The sequence below is a fragment of the Gallus gallus genome, chromosome 1 (assembly GCF_016699485.2).
Source record: "Gallus gallus isolate bGalGal1 chromosome 1, bGalGal1.mat.broiler.GRCg7b, whole genome shotgun sequence".
NCBI lineage: Eukaryota > Metazoa > Chordata > Aves > Galliformes > Phasianidae > Gallus > Gallus gallus.
In genome coordinates, this window is record NC_052532.1 from 130549806 (window position 1) to 130566192 (window position 16387).

At 42.5% G+C, this 16387-nt stretch overlaps 2 protein-coding genes across 13 annotated transcripts in view; one reads left to right on the top strand and one right to left on the bottom strand.

Moving 5' to 3' along the window:
- Positions 1–1905, top strand: part of CYFIP1 (cytoplasmic FMR1 interacting protein 1) — a 63707-nt gene extending 61802 nt beyond the window's left edge. For all 5 annotated transcript variants that reach the window (XM_015277764.4, XM_004938458.5, XM_003640523.6 and 2 more), the window contains exons 30-31: positions 726–873; positions 1298–1905. In XM_015277764.4, coding sequence (XP_015133250.2) covers positions 726–873; positions 1298–1462 — 313 coding nt within the window. In that variant the 3' untranslated portion in view covers positions 1463–1905. The remainder of the gene's footprint in view (positions 1–725; positions 874–1297) is intronic.
- A 1899-nt stretch (positions 1906–3804) lies between these two features.
- NIPA2 (non imprinted in Prader-Willi/Angelman syndrome 2) lies at positions 3805–14821 on the bottom strand. Of its 8 annotated transcripts, NM_001398025.1 has the most exons (9): positions 14585–14821; positions 12394–12450; positions 8504–8564; positions 7955–8177; positions 6465–6521; positions 5927–6017; positions 5180–5340; positions 4984–5080; positions 3805–4783 (listed from the first exon to the last, which is right to left on the bottom strand). In NM_001398025.1, exons 4-8 carry the CDS (start codon positions 8091–8093, stop codon positions 5013–5015), a joined length of 516 nt encoding a protein of 171 aa, NP_001384954.1. In that variant the 5' UTR covers positions 8094–8177; positions 8504–8564; positions 12394–12450; positions 14585–14821; the 3' UTR covers positions 3805–4783; positions 4984–5012. The 8 variants fall into 8 exon arrangements, with proteins under 8 accessions (NP_001384954.1, NP_001025980.2, NP_001384951.1 ...); NM_001030809.2 differs by lacking the exon at positions 4984–5080; NM_001398022.1 differs by lacking the exons at positions 4984–5080; positions 14585–14821 and adding an exon at positions 14361–14438.
- Positions 14822–16387: the final 1566 nt, after the last annotated feature.

Below are 16387 nucleotides of genomic sequence, written 5' to 3' on the forward strand. Positions count from 1 at the left end.
AGCTTTTGCTCCGGGAGGGGCTCGTAACGCATGAACACAGAGATGACTGTATCTTTTAAAGAAAATAACCCTCTATTTTAAGTACTGACAGTGTAGAATGAACGATCCCATGACGAGCGGGCCCTAGCACACGTTGTTCAGTGGTAGTCTTACCATTACAGAAGCTGAATGCAAATAAAATAGCTGGACGTGTGTGCACACATTCCTAGCCAGCATTTTCTCATCTGACTCCTCTCTGCAAGGATGACCATTAGAAAGTTAACACGTTAACACAGTTCTGGGTTTGCTGATTTGTGCATATCCATATTTTGAAAAACTGCTGCTGTCGAGTGCTTTTCACTGACCAGCTCTGGAGGAAATGACATTTGCTTCCTCTCCTGTCTGCAGCCCAAAGCAGAATAACAGTGTTGAATTCCCCCTTTGTTTTCTTTGAAAATGAATGCATGCTGCTAGAGCCAAAGTGAGGGGGGTAAGTGTCCCTGAAGTAACTAAATGTAAGTTGCAGGAAAGCAGAAGGTTCCTTTTTTGTGTGTATTAAGCATTCATTTGCATCACTTGTGGTATCTGGAAAGTGAAACTGATTTACTGGATTTTACAGTGTTTTCTTAGATTCATGTTTGACATATTCTGGAGTTACTTAATATGTATTTGAGTATAACGGCTGATTCCTAAACGTTTCTCGTAGTGATGTTTGAAGGCTCTTTGTGTTCTGGTTGCTGTTTCAGGCAGTGCTTTGGAGATGGCCTGCACTGGGCTGGCTGCATGATCATTGTGCTCTTGGGACAGCAGCGTCGCTTTGACGTGTTGGATTTCTGCTACCATCTCCTGAAAGTCCAAAAGCACGATGGCAAAGATGAGGTTATAAAGAACGTGGTATGTTGAAAACATCTGTTCTTTCTTAATTCACTAGAACAAACAAACAAACAAACAAAAAATCAGAGCTGTTGGTATTCAGGTGCTGTGCAGATGTACCGATCGCTTTTTGGAATGAAATGTTGAAAATGGGAGTACAAAGGATTAGATGCTAATACTGAAGCCTGAAGGCTGTAATTACTTGGCTGTATAGGATTTTCAGAGTGCTGCTCCTGTCCTACGCTTGCACTTAGATTATGAGTACATTAAGGCAGCTGTAAATTGCCCTTTTTGTACAAAAAGCTGCAGTGTCAGAAAGCGGAACGCCCCTTGGATTTCTTCATTGCATTAGCAGTAATGGGGAGACATTTGTAATGTTGCTGGGGTGACGTCACAGCATTTGGTGCTTTTCACCTCCAGAGCTAATCGTTGTTTATTTTTGCAGCCTTTGAAGAAAATGGTTGAAAGAATTCGCAAGTTCCAGATTCTGAATGATGAAATAATTGCTATTTTGGACAAGTATTTGAAGTCTGGAGATGGAGAGAGCACACCCGTGGAACACGTGCGCTGCTTCCAGCCGCCCATTCATCAGTCCCTTGCCAGCAACTAGATCTCCTCTGTAATGATACTTTTTGCACCTGTTTAGGCTAAAAGTATGAGAAAGGAGAAAAACAAAACGCCCACAGGTTGAAGAAATCCTTTTATCTGCCCTTTTCAGTCTGCCTGTGCCATTTGATGGTGCACTGTCTTCTTCAGTCTCCAAGCACAGTAACTGTATACAATCCATACTTATTTTTCTAGACTAAAATTTTATATACTTTGATTAAAAGCCTGCAGCTGTAGAGGGTTTGTTCTTGCAATCTCTTTGCGTTCCTATTCTGAGGTGAGTATTCTGAATGTTTATTCAGAATAAACATTCCCACAGGCTATCAAAATAATAGCCGCGGAGGGTAAGAAACTGGGTTCTGTAGAAAGATTTAGAAACCAATGCCTGATTGTATTAGAGCATTAATTGCTTAATTAGCCTTTATTAAAAAAGAAACCAACAATGAATTCTGCAGCTGCTTTGTGAATAATTGATTTTTTTAGTTGACTGTTCTTTCTCTACACAAAACTACTCTGTGATCAGTAATTGTGGAAATGAAGGCTAACTCAGGGGACTGCTCTACAGTTACTTACCATGGAGGTGACTGATAGTATTCCTGGTATTTTTAAGTGGCAGAACTTTAACTGATTAGAATGGCATCTCTGCATTTTCCTAATAGGAGCTTCTTCCCCAACTTGTATTTTGGTTGGAGACAAAAGCCCATTTACCCAAATACACGTTTGTAAGTGATAAGGAGTTCTTGTTTCTGCCTGGGGAAGGAAAAAAAAAAAAGAGCTAAAATTCCTTACAAAACAGGAAAAAGAGATTTGCCAGGCAGTCTGCGAGTAAATTTACTCTGATGCAGGTTTTCCCAGACTGTCTGTGCTTGAGAGCCACTGTTCTGGCAAGCAGGCACACATGGCTGCCATGGTGTGTGGGAGATGCTCGTGCTTTGTTACACCAGCTCAATTCAAGCATTTCTTTATCTAGTAGAAGAAATATTTCTTAAAGGAAACTGTTATTTCTTCACAGTGGAGTGCCAGAAAGCTTTCTAGTCAATCAAACATTCCCCTCTGCTTCAGGCTTCAATTAAGGAATTGAAGAAATGCTTAATTTGCTGAGATCATTATTGGTTTAGAGCTACGAAGTCTCACATACCTGAGGCTAATATATCCTGGTTTTTGGTTTAAGAACTCTGCAAAAATAACTAATTGTTGTGTGATTAAAGTAAATTATAATTCTCATTGGTTAACTAGCAGCATTAGATGAACTGATTTCTACCATGTTAGAAATACTAACAAACATTAGTACAGATTTCAGGATGACATTTTTCCTTCAATGAAAATGTTTAAGAGCATTTCAGAGATTACTCCTCTGTTAGTCACACATTTCCTAAGGTGGCTTATTATTCCTTCAACCAGCTGTAAGTAAGTGTTTTAAAAAAAATCCACCACCCTCTTCAGTTAATTGCTTGCCTTAAAGGGAAAAAAGAAGGTGCACAGAAGGCATAACTGTCTTATTTTAAATTATCAAACACAATGGATCTGGAATCCAAAGCATCTATTACAATATAAAGTAAATTGTTGCATGAAATTTTAGCCTGTTGCTCAGTGAGTCAGGCTGGTGTTTTGGTACTGGAAGTGGCAGCCAGCAGGCTGGTGCTACTGCTGCACAACCTGCAGTTTTTAGGGTCTTTGGAGGGCTGTGCTCTGTACCTCAACAGTGGAGATGCGATGTTCCTTAAAGCCAGACGAATTCAAATCCTGTTCTTCATCCAGAATTTCAAGGACCTTTTTTCTTGTTTGACATCTTGGTGTCTCCTCCACATACAAAAAGGAAGGTAGCAGAGTCGGTTTCGCAGGTGGGAGTTGCTTGATTTCTGTCCTGGTAATAAACCGTACTCCTTAACATTAAGCACTGAAACTGACAAAATGAGAGCAGTAAATAGTTGGCTGTAGCCTTCACCATCTACAGTAGGAATGTTATTATAAAACTACATCACCAATACTTATTTTCTGTCTTTGTGAACTTGCTTAAAAAAAATTACCACCAGAGCACTGTCTAAGCAGTGACATTTTGGGTTTGTTTTTTTCTGGTCTGTTTCCTGAAGTACTGACAGAGGCAGTAACTGCATTACTGCAACCAGAACTACAACTCTGTGATTAGGGTTGGTTTGTTGATGTAAATCCTCCAGATCTAACAAAGCTTTAAGTAGGTAGGACTTTCAAATGATTACTGCTGCTTGATTGTAGCTTTCTTCTGCCCAAGGCTGGGACAGCTCCCATTGTAATATGTTACCATTATAATATGTTAGCCATTCAGCAGTTATTTGGGACATAAGTACAAAGGATTCAGGCCCACTGCAATCTGTTTACCACCAATGCAGAAATAAAGCCATTTATTTTGGATAAAATTGTCATTAGTGCAATACATCTTGGAACAGAAGAGGGAAATGAAAGTATTTACATAACTTAAGCAACAACACCAACTGTGGTCTGAGGTCATTTTAGTATTTTTGTAAAGTAAAAATAAGGCAAATCAAAACCCCCTCGGTGTCTGTGATCCAAACTAATCGAACTTAAAGATTGTCTATCCACACTGTTAAGAAGTAGGTGAGGTTCCAGACAAGCTCAGACATTTCACAGCAGGAAAAAAAAAAATCCGGAGTTACAGAATTGTTCTTCTCTTATTTAACAAGTGGATGCTTTCAGTAGGCTGACAGACTTCCATTTCTCCTGGCTGAGAGACTCTCCGTGGATTGTATTTCACTTACACAGGTAGAACTTTCTTCATCGTGATTAAAGCAGTCATACGTGCTCAGCAAAGACCCGTTTGCTGCTCTATCATCTTTCCGCAAGGAAACGGGCAAATTTGCTAGGGTGAAATTAACATCTTTGAAGGCATGCAATAAAAAGATCCCCACGATAATAGTAAGGAAGCCACTGAAGGTGCCAATAATATCATCAGCCGCCATGTGTTGCCATTCCTTGAACAGGATAGCAGAACAAGTTAAAACAGATGTCGTAAAGATTACATAGTAGATTGGAGTCACTATTGAAGTGTTGAATATATCCAGAGCCCTGTTCAAGTAGTTGATCTGCGTGCTCACGCAGACAATAAGGCTTAGCAGCAGAATCCAAGACAACGGACGTTTCAGCACTGGTTTTCCTGCAAAAAGTTCCTTTATAGCAATGCCCAGACCTTTTACACAGGAGACTGATAGTGCTCCAATCACAGAGCAAATTGTGATGTACACAAGAATGTTGGTCTGTCCATGGCGAGGTCCCACCACAACTATTAGAATTAAAGACACAATGACAACAAGTGTTGCGAAGACCACAAAACCTGCGTTTGGGGAGAAAAGACATCGTGTTATTTATGTACTCTATCAAACATCTCAGGGGTAACAAGAAAGCACACATTAATAAGGCGATTGGCTCAGCTTAAACAGAAAAGATCAGCAAGTTTCTCGTTACTCCACCAACAATGAAGTTAAAATAATTTTAGTGTGACCTTATTAAAATAATGGAACTTGGGCACATTACCTTCGCCACTCTATCAGCATGAAGACTCCCTATGGAATCACAGTGCAGAACCTACATCTCCACTCCACCGTGACAACATGAAGCAGACACAGGCCATCTTTTTGGTATTCGAGTTGGTAATAAAACTGCTTAGAAAAGGGTAAGTACACATCTTTCTGTATTAACTACTCAGAGACCAAGCCAGCATTTTTCTTACCTGGATCACGTAGTTTGTTGGACATTTCATCTAAAGTTTCTACTTCTTCCTCTTGTGGAGCATGAATTACCATCACGGTTGATCCAAGTATACTTAGCAAACACCCTATTTTTCCATGTAGATTCAGTTTTTCATTTAAAAAGAAGGATGACAGAATGGCACTAAAAAAGAATGGACAAAACATGCAATTAGTAATAATTATTTGCTCATCTGCTCACAGCTTGATTTGACCGTACATGCCAGTTACAAACATAATGTGTGCTTTCTGGTGAGCAGGAACGCCCTTAATGGCCATAAATCACTTACAGCGATTCCACTGATGAAGCTTTTATTTCAAGTAGCAACATGGTTGATTTTCTATCGAGATACTTGCTGCAGGCAGAACTAGTAGGATTCTGCAGCTCCTTTTTACGCTGCCTCCCCTGAACTCTGCATCGAGGCACTTGTAAAAATCATTTTTAAAAGACAAAAATCTTGTATCAGGAGTAAAAATACTCCTGTGTTGTATACAGTGTGTTTTTAAAATGGAGAAGGCAACAGCTTCTCACATATTGAGGTACAGATTGCCAGAACCATTTTAGAACAGTCGCTTCAAATTTGGAGAAACTTAAAGTGACTTCTGACATTTATAACTGCTCTTCATTTATAGTTAAGAACAAACCACATTTATTACAGCGTATCTCAGGCACTTATAAATATTTAGCTTCACTCTCTGTAATCGCACTGCTTTCTGTTAGTATTTCTTACCTTACAAGAACACTGAGAGCTCCTAGAGGAGTCACTAATGTAGCTGGTGCAAAAGCATAGGCAGCAAAGTTAGCTACTTCGCCCGCTCCCACTGCAGAGTAGTAATGATAATAAAAAAGAAGTTAGGGTGTCTTATGCAACAAACATGTGAATCCATGCAAATCCTTCCTGCACACATGAACATGCAGTAAGGGAACAAGGGAAAAATCTAATGGTGATGTTGGGCTAACAGTACGAGTAGAATACAAAACCTCCATTACCATTTTTAACACAAAACAGGCTGGGGGACTGCAACAGGCACTAAAATTAATTCTGCCAAATAAGAAGAGGTGCTTTACTTTGGTGTCCATGTTGTGTCTCCCCAGCCTGCTAACTGGAGTCATGAACTTTTGCATGGACATATTTGCAGTGCCAGGCTACAAGGCAAAACACAGGCTACGGCATACATTAAGCTATAGTTACTGTGATTACAGACAGTAAGTCCAGAGTTTAAGTAATGAGAAGTAAGAAGACAGACACCATCCCCGAATTTACTTACTTGAAAGAAGTCCTGCCCACCACAGCCACTCCTTAAGGTACGCATGACCGCCTTGACCTGAAAGAATGTTTGTTACTCCATTAAAAACTTATCAACAAACAGCTAGCCCTGTCACTAATAGTGCTGCCGAAATGTTTTTGTTTGCTCTTAAAAATACGGGCAGTCTTTGGTATCTTTTTGATATGGTCTCTTGAGCTAGAGGAATTGAAATCATTGTCAAGCTCTGACGTGCAGATGCTTTCTACAGCCTGCTCTGAAAACTGATTATTTCCTTTTTATTAGAAACGGCAGTGATGACCATATTGGCTTTACATGAAAAACAGTTCTTTCAACTCACTGTAACAACACAAAAAGCCAAGTTACACATCTAAGAAAAACACTGTGGAAATCAGGCATGGCTTAGACAATCAACTACATACACCGATGTGAAATGCAGTCACACTTCCCCATTCCAAACCAGGCAGAACGAATTGTGTATCTCGCTCAGAATCAACCATCTTTCAGAAGCAGACAGGATTGGTACTGAATTAAAAATATTCAACTTTCTGAATGATCTAAAGATTCTACAACTATGTGCATGCTCACTGCATGCTGCTCTCAAACCACTATTCTATTACAGCTGCGACGCAGTGTAACAATCCCTCATTTCCTTTACAGCTATTGAGGTGGGGGGAAGTGGCTTCTAAAATCTTTTAAGACCTTCAGTTGGACCCCTTCCTGCTACAGGCAGAACTCAGACTTAGTTGCTTCCTGATACTGCAAACATGAGCCTCATTTACCAAACACAGAGTCAGTCATAAGGAAAGGAAAGAATCTAGGTAGCACTAGTCAGAATTCTACTGTTCCAATCAGTGCAGTGGCAGACTGATGAAAAATCAATTCCCAAAATGGTAACAGCTATACTGAAAGTGATTTAATATTGTTGTTAAATTCAGTTCAACAAAATAAAGCTGAAAATGTATACAAGAGTCCATTAACATGGCTTTTTGTGTTGGTAATATATTAATCCATAAGTAGAACTGAGCACTGTTTAGGAATGTTCCTGACTTTAAAAAGGCAACAGTGAGAGACAAACACTTTCAGCAGCTCCAGATAACAGACAACACTACAGCATATCATTACATGTGACTCTGAGTTTCCTAAAACAATCTCCTGACAAATGCAGTTAAATTCACCCTCTTAGGAGCACAGATGTAGTTAAGAGTGCTGGCTCCAAGTTCACTTTGCAAAATGAATTCAAACCTTCACTAACATGCAAAGGAACAGTTTTATTGTAAGTGTCCCTACAGGGCATTGTATGCAGATCAAGTAGTATGCATCACACGCTGAGTCAGGTGTATTTGACACCAGAGGGGAAAAAACACAACAAAAACACACTGGATAAACATTTTAGGTTCCACATACCTAAAAGTAAGAAGCAGATCATAAGTTCAGTAGTCTATGAAGCAGTAAAACTAGAATGTCATCAAGTTTCTTAAGCATGCATTTACCTGCTCTCATGGAGCCCTTCCTAGCTAATCGGAGAAGGCCTTTCTTTTTCAGGATGAAACTCCCTCCAATGAAGATGCTGGAGCTCATAGCCAACACCAGCCCAATGCAGAAGTCATATCTCCCACGGGCTTGGCTCATCTCGTAAACTGCTGGGGACTGTCACATTGATCAATGAACAGTAGAGCTCCTGTTACTCAACACAAGGTGATGCAATACTGAAACCTGAGCAAAACAAACACACGATTAAAATGGTAGAAATGTGTAACATACAGAGGATTCCTCAGCGGTTCGTGTGGCTGGTTCTTCCTGAGAACAGCCTATGGAAAAAAAGAAGCACATCTAAGCTTGACTCACAGATGAGCGCCTAACGAGTCTGCATAAGGGCATGTGACCCAGAATATAAAAAACTGATACCTCAAAACATAACAGCTTCCCAGAAAAGAAAGGAAAACTTTGAAGTGATGTGATTTATTTTCCTTTTCCTTACGTACACAGACCTGTGACCTGCACACCACTTAAGTGACAACACCAAACAAATAGTTACTTACATTGAAGTTAGTTTGTCACAGAGCTTGACAACAGCCACAGCATCTCTTCCACATAAACTCACTAGAAAAAGTGAAAGAAGAGCAGAACAGGTGTTAAACTGTACAGCAGTAGCATTTATCAGCTATAAATAAGGAACAAGAAAAGGCCTCTGTTTGTTGATGCACTGTACAGAGAACTTCCCATACCTGTATGAAGCATTTTTCTGCTCAGCTACAATAACTATGAGCTCGCTGCTGAAAAGCACCCACCCAACCTAAGACTTAATTATGTAAGACCTTCAACAGCAGCTTAGCAAAAAGTACTAACTAGACTGGACTAGAAATGAAGGGTTTACATACTCATCCTCTAGCTAAATACGAAAATTCATTTCAGTACATCCTTTCTCCTGTTATATACTGCGATGAGGATCTCCTGGATTACATCTAATATGTAAGATTTAAATTTAAGATATCTCTATAAATCCTTTTAAAATGAAAAAAAACAAACCCAAAACAAAACCCAACCCAAAGTCCTTTCAAGAAGATTAACATCTCTGTAGTACGATGAGAAACGGAAACTATATTTAGGCTTTTATTTTAAGGCCGCTGATTATGATGAACGTTCAGGGAACTGGCCAAAAGGAAGAAAACACCTATAGATAAAAGTAGTTTTATCTCCCGGGAACACCAACCACAGATTTGCATTTATTTCCCCAAGCAATCATTTTGCAGATAATCAGAAGCACTGCACGTGCTGCACACTGTATTAACAAGCTTTTGACTTAAGAGGGAAAGGGAGCAAAGAACAGGAGGGAAAAAAAAAGTTTCCATTCAAGTGTTCATTAAAGTCATGGAATTCAGATTCTAATAGAGAGGGACAGCAGCAGCCTCCCCACACAGCAGTACACTGCCAGCATCAGGGCAGCGCAATAGCAAGCAGCCAGGCTCCGGCAGAGTTGGGCGTACCAATGCAAGCCTTGGACTTGAGAAAAGCACACTGCAGTCTGCCAGGCAAGCTCACAACTCTGACTCCTGCTCTTGTTTCTTTAAATTCATTGTTTTCTTCCAATACTGCCTTTCCCTTTTTGCTCTTGCTGCCAACTTCCATTAATTCGCTACGCTCCTAGGAAAACCCAGCAGTGAACCACAGGTAGATTAACATTGAAAGTGAACACAGCTCAGCTCCTCTTGTTTGCATACTGCTAGGATGTGAAAGAGCAAAGGAAAGCAAACTTATTCCATAAACACTCAACACAGCACTATCCAAAACACTACAAGATGTGCAGTTCAAAAATCTCCATCCCTCCCTGATTATCCTTGTAGAGGTTTTAGTATCTCCTGTTGTAGGAAAACCTGAAATAAAAGAACTGTGAAGATCTGCTTTAAAAAACCAACAGAAACAACAACAAAAAACCTTAAATGGATTCATGCATGATTCAAAGGCACCTACCAAACCAAACTGCAACAAAATGGATGAGTGAGAGAGCCAGACTACAACGAGTCACCCCACTAACATTTCACCTCACTAACATTTCCTAGCTTTGAATTCAGAACAAGACCAGCAGAAGCTATTCCAGTTACATTACCAGTGAGAGTAATTTTATTGGTGTAGTCTTTTATTAGAACAGAACTCAAGCTGACAAAAATCACCTTTCTTTTGAGGAAGAATATGTCTGCAAGAGAATGAGAAAAGCCTGTGAGCTTCAGGTAAATTTCTGAATTTAGACTTCAAAAATGCCCTAGTATTGCAATGCAGCATCCTTAGCATCCCTACTTCTCCTCAAGTCTTTAATGTATTAAAAGTGTTTTGGTTCCCTGTCAACTGCTTTGTTCATCTTGATTCTAATTTCAATTACTTCTTCACGTAAATGATTGCTGGTTTTTCCTAAGCTTAGTTACCCTTACAGATGTGGCCAGTCCAATTCTGGCTTGGATTGGAGTGCTGTACTTTCATGCACAGCTCACACCCATATCTTCCTTTGCTGGCCATTTCTGCAGCAGGGTTGTGGCGAACCCAGCTCCTTGCTGAAGAGATCTGGCTCACCAGGAGGGAAATAAGGTTGGTGGTGGTACTTAGCACAGCTCTGCAAAGATTCTTTAATGGAATTCACAACTGATTTTAACACTGAGAATATCTGGGAAATGTCACAAATAACAAGCAAAGCTGCTGACAAGCTAGAACAAATCATAGAATGGCCTGGGTTGAAAAGGACCTCTTGTTTCAACCCCCCTGCTGTGTGCAGGGTCACCAACCATTAGACCAGGCTGCCCAGAGCCACATCCAGCCTGGCCTTGAATGCCTCCAGGGATGGGGCATCCACAGCCTCCTTGGGCAACCTGTTCCAGTGTGTCACCACCCTAACACAAGGAAACATTTCTTTTTCCTCTTTGCTCAGAAGTCCTTTTCTCTCCACAGAAGCACAAGGTACAGAGCTTAAAAGATGTTAAATATTTATTGTAACAAATTAGCTACATGTTCAGAAACATTAGAAGTGATCTTGTGAGATGAAATAATATTTTACATTTAAAGGCAGATAAGCTTAAGTAAGTATGAGGGAGTTACCAGCCAAAGAAAATTAATTATCACCTCTAATAGTTGTACTTCATATGAAAGCAATAATTACAGTCAGTAAAAGTTAACATGGTGGATTGTTCTAACTTTGCCTACTTGGCCACCAGCCCTCAAGAGCTAAGTCGACTGTCTTTTCTCTGAGAAATAGCCTAAATATACACTAAAGTATTTGAATGATAGAATTCTGGATTTTCTCTCCAAAAGCTGATCTTTTAAGCAGTGAATGGGATGAAATCACTCAGCTAAGGCAGACCTTAGCAGGCCATTTACTTCAATCGTCTGCCCAAGTACAGCATCACTTACTGCTGCTCTTCACTACAGGCAATTCAAACCCTCTTCTCCAAGGAAGATATTTATGAATGAAACTTCATAAACGCCACAGGCACGCTTTGATGTTCTGATGCTTGTCAGGCACTCTCTCATTATCTGCTGATCCTCATCTAGATCTCCCCTTTGACTAACAAAACCCATCACGAATGCCCACTCTGGCCTTGGAACAACATACAACTCCCTCTGTGTCTGCAAGTCAGGCGCTCGCTGCCTTCTACTGCGTCGCCCTCTGGGGCCTCTCTCAACAGCCCATGCTTTTTTCTCAAGTGTGACTCCTGAAGCTGTGCGCTGTATTTCAGCTGAGATATTACCACTTCCACAATACAGCGGAAGTCTCCTTCTACTCAACCCAAAATAAGCAGTTTTCTTCACACTTCTTGCGCAGTCGGCTTCAACTGCTCCAACAGCGTAACCTCCAAACTGTTTTTTTACAGACCAAATGTTCTCTGAACTGCATTTGTTTTGCCAGTTCCACCTGGCTGGGCGTGATAACTTTCATTTACTCCTACAGAAGCACCTCCTTTTACAGAAATGTTTCCTGAAAATACACATCAGCATTTACACACTGGCAACCCTTCCCTGCTCAGTGCCATTAATTACCACTCTCGTTTCGGCCACATCACCAACATTACATGACTCACCAGAGGGATTTTAAAACAACAGGCCTGTTTTGATATGACATTTATACTAAGAGTTACCCCAGGTACAGCTGCTCACGATTTCCTGCACTCTTCTGCAGTATTTTCAATTCTGTTCATCTGTAAGAGCTCCATGAGAAGTTCTGTGTTTCTGACTTTCAAATAGGGCACCTGCTTAATGGCCTCCCACCCACAAAGCTTTATGTGGAAGAAGAGTGGGTTCAAGCAACCAAAGCTTATGACAAGTATACAGTGACTATTATACGTTCCCTTCTTCCCTTCCAGAGGCATAAATCCACAGGAACCAGAAACATCCCCTAACAGCACAAGTGTTCAGTAATGTACCCCTTGAAGGCTTGTTACATACATACCAATTTGTTCCAAAATCCAGAGGCATTCGCTTCTTAAATACTTCCAATGGTAGGTTTCTAAAATATAAGTTAATCAGAATATTAATTGGTACATTAAGAATTCAGCTACAAAACCCCAATGTCCATAACTTAATGCTAATGTCACTTTCATGCACGACACACAGAAGTGCACGCTGTCTCACCCATGCTTTACAAAGGGAGCTCACACTTTTAAAAATGCCTGAGTAACAAAGCAGTGTGATTTTTCAGTTCAACATTCCCTGCACACATCTCAAGTGAAACCTTACAGTTCTTTCATCCCTTTGCTTTTCACTTCACTCATTGAAGAAATGAATGTACAATCCAAGCTGTTCCTTAGGAGGGAACATGCTAAAAGTTGAACTGAAATACTATTGGCATCCCTTCATATTTGTTCAGTAACTTAAGTTCTAAGACACTTTTATTGTAAGAAGAACTAATACAAAGTTTTAAGCATCAGCTTTGGTACAGTGAGCTTTTAAAGGATGTTCATGTACAGAACTCTTCAGTTGGTGAAAAAAGTAACAACACAGATATTCTCAGTAAGATTCCTTAAATCTGCAGCGTACGCTAACTCTGTAACCCAAGTCTTCTTCCTCAGTCACGTTATGTGCACTCCTGAACATCTCTCTGAGACATGGGGACAGAGAACACATAATGGACAGATGTAACACACAATTAAGACATAAGAGCTGCTGGTTCAAATCTGTCATGTGCACCTTTAAAAGGCCAAAATGCATGACATCCAGAGCCAAAGGAGTCCAGAAAGTAGGAAAAAGCACCTCCAGTTTTATAGTACAAATCTAACTCCAACAGAAGCAGATCACAGAATCATAGAATGGCCTGGGTTGAAAAGGACCACAATGATCATCGAGTTTCAACCCCCCTGCTATGTGCAGGGTCACCAACCACCAGACCAGGCTGCCCAGAGCCACATCCAGCCTGGCCTTGAATGCCTCCAGGGATGGGGCATCCACAGCCTCCTTGGGCAACCTGTTCCAGTGTGTCACCACCCTCTGTGTGAAAAACTTCCTCCTAATCTCCTAAAACAGAGATAAGTCTTCCAGCTTTGTCCATGAGCGCGCAGTCTCCTGCTTATTTTTATGTATTACACAGACAAGGTAAACAAGAAAATACTCTTTATCTTAATACTTTTTACAAAGCGGTCACACATACGCATATGGATAGCACACAAGAGGCACAAGTGCTCAAAGCAAAAGACACATCAGTTTCAAAAAGCCTATTTATGAAGATTTCTGAACAGTGAGGAAATGTACTCCTTTAACACAATATTAATAAAGAAAAAACAAAGAGCATTCAATTTTAAGATATTGGGGGAGAAAACAAGAAAAAAATCCCTTCTTTAACTTTTTGTACATCCTATTCTTCCCATGCTATTTATACTTATGCTCTTCTACATAAAGAACAATCTTCAACTGCAGGACCTTCACTAAAACAGAGCATCATTCATCAACTAAATGACCACAGAGCGTGCTTCGTAGCTGCTATCCTCCTGCCTGCATTTCCCAGAAGTCTGTCAAAATGGACCCAACGTGAGGAGTCAATGACCCCACCTCCTCCATCCCTGCTGCCGTTTCATTACCCCATTCTCAGCCAGATGAGCAAAGTTCTCTCAAGTCCTACCTTGAGCTTTTAAGATAGGAAGCCTCGTATTTCAGACAACCTAAAGACACGCCGGGACCGAGACGCCAGACGCAACCCCTACCTTCACAGAATGGAAACAACCCGAAGTCTCGCTCTGATTTACAAAACGCAGCCAAAACCTTCCTTCCCACCTCAGACTGAAGCCCAGCCCGGGCTGGGAAGCTCTTCCGGAGCTCACCCGGCACTCAGCCCCGCACCAAGCCACGGACGAACCTGTTCAGCTCCATGACGAACGCGGCACCGCGAACACCCCGCCAGGCTCACGCACGCACCCACGTACGTACCCACCGCCGGGCACGGCCCATCCGGGCCCGCCGGCTCCTCACCCGCACGGCTCCCGGCACGTCAGCACCGGGGCCGGCGGCTCGACCCCGAGGAGGGGCCGCCCCTCGCACCAGCAGGCCCCGCCCCTCGGAGCGCGAGCTCCAGGCCACCGCCCCCCTGCTCAGCCCGCCCCCCTCCCCGCGGGCCGCAAGGCCTCCCCCGCCCTCCTTCTCTCCCCCGTTACCTGCGGCCGCCGCCCCTCACGCCCCCGTCGGGAGGAGCCCCGCGGCTGCTGCGCGCGGACGAAGAGGGGGGGGAGGCCGGAGCAGGCGGTGGGAGGGGCTGGCGCCCGCGCTCTGCACCGCCATGAGGGGAGGGATTGGAGGGTGAGGACTGACGGCGGGGCGAGGCGGGCAAGCGGCAGCGAGAGGCGAGGGCAGGCGCCTTCCCCGCGCTCGGCTGTCCCCGCCCCGCTGTCCCCGGCAGCGCCCGCCGGAAAGGGCGCGGCCGCCTCGCTCTGGGCCGGGCCGCGCCCCGCCCGCCCCGGTCACGTGGCCCCTCCCGTAAGCCATCCCCTCTCCTTCCCCCGGGGGCGCGCGGTGTGACGTCAGCACCACCGGCGGCTGAGGGTCGTGTAGCTCCATCACCCTGTGGGCGAACGGGAGAGTTCTCTCAGCCCGGGGCGGGACGAGACTCGATTTACGAATACCATTTCTGACCCGGCTTTGTTGCCTTCTACGGTCAACTTTTTTTGTTGTTGTTTTAAATCAAGAGCCGTTTAATGCATTACAGAATATTTCCTAGGAAACGTGTTTCCTCACAGCCACTCGTCATTTGTTACGACTTCCTACCCTAAGCATCCATTCCAAAATCTACATTCCCATTTTTTTACACTCTTACAGGAAAACTTACAAACCATATAGAGTAAGGGAGAAAAAAAAAAAGGCCATTTAAAATACTTGAGTGATTTGTGCGATTTATTTGCCCATTTAATCCAGATCCCACGCTCCTCATGCACGCTTTCCAACCAAAACCACTTGAATTTCATATGCCTGACTGGATGTCAACATGTTTCTCCTCAGCTTGTAGCGTAGACTCTAGAACATAGCTACACCAAGTGGCAAGGGCTCAGAGGGCCCTTCAGTTCCTTCAAAACTACTGATAGACACCTTCCAAAGCTGCTGTGGAGCATTAGCCTGGACTGCCACCACTCCCAAGATGTCCACGATAGCTCCACCTGAGAGCTGTGACTGTCAAGTAGGACTGACCTGTTGGTCACATCTCTTAGTGACAACACCTTCTTTTGCCAGGATTTCTCGGAACATTACCACAGTCTGCACAGGCTGCTGCTTCATTTCTGTAAAACTTAGAAACAAAACCAGAGCAGCAATCTTGGCTTACCCTCACGTGATCCCTCATCTTACTCATCAGCTGAACCAAAAAGGCCTCTCACTCTGTCACTTTAACCCCTGCAATTTCCAGGATACTCAAAGCGATAATTTTTAGGTCTATTTTATGTCCTAGGGCAACATTCTATCCCCAGGCTTGAAACTAGACTGTTAGTTGCATTAACTTTGCAGTGGAACAGGTTGCCCAAGGAGGTTGTGGATGCCCCATCCCTGGAGGCATTCAAGGCCAGGCTGGATGTGGCTCTGGGCAGCCTGGTCTGGTGGTGGTGACCCTGCACATAGCAGGGGGGTTGAAACTCAATGATCATTGTGATCCTTTTCAACCCAGGCCATTGTATGATTCTGTGATTATCTATATAATAGACAATATGCAGCTATTTGCTAAACACTATACAGTAGGAAGCTGGATTTTCTGTGTTTTGCAAGACACCAGAACTGTAAAGTCTGTGAAGAAGTTCAACATCTGTTAAAACTCTTCTTGATATTTTTTTTTTCAGCTATTAGTTCTGATCAATGTACTGTTACTCCTTCACACAAAACAACATTTTTGAAGGCTCTCAGTTCATCACAAGTCATCGCAGCCTTATTTCACTGCCAGGGGTTGTGCTTAACAGAAAATAATCAAAGCATCTCTGGAT

Coding starts and splice junctions, on each gene's coding strand:
- NIPA2 (NM_001030809.2), bottom strand. CDS start 8,093: ATGAGCCAAGCCCGTGGGAGATATGACTTCTGCATTGGGCTGGTGTTG. Junction 6,522..7,954: donor GAAGGGCTCCATGAGAGCAG/GTAAATGCATGC, acceptor ACATTCTTTCAG/GTCAAGGCGGTCATGCGTAC. Junction 6,018..6,464: donor GTGGGCAGGACTTCTTTCAA/GTAAGTAAATTC, acceptor ACTACTCTGCAG/TGGGAGCGGGCGAAGTAGCT.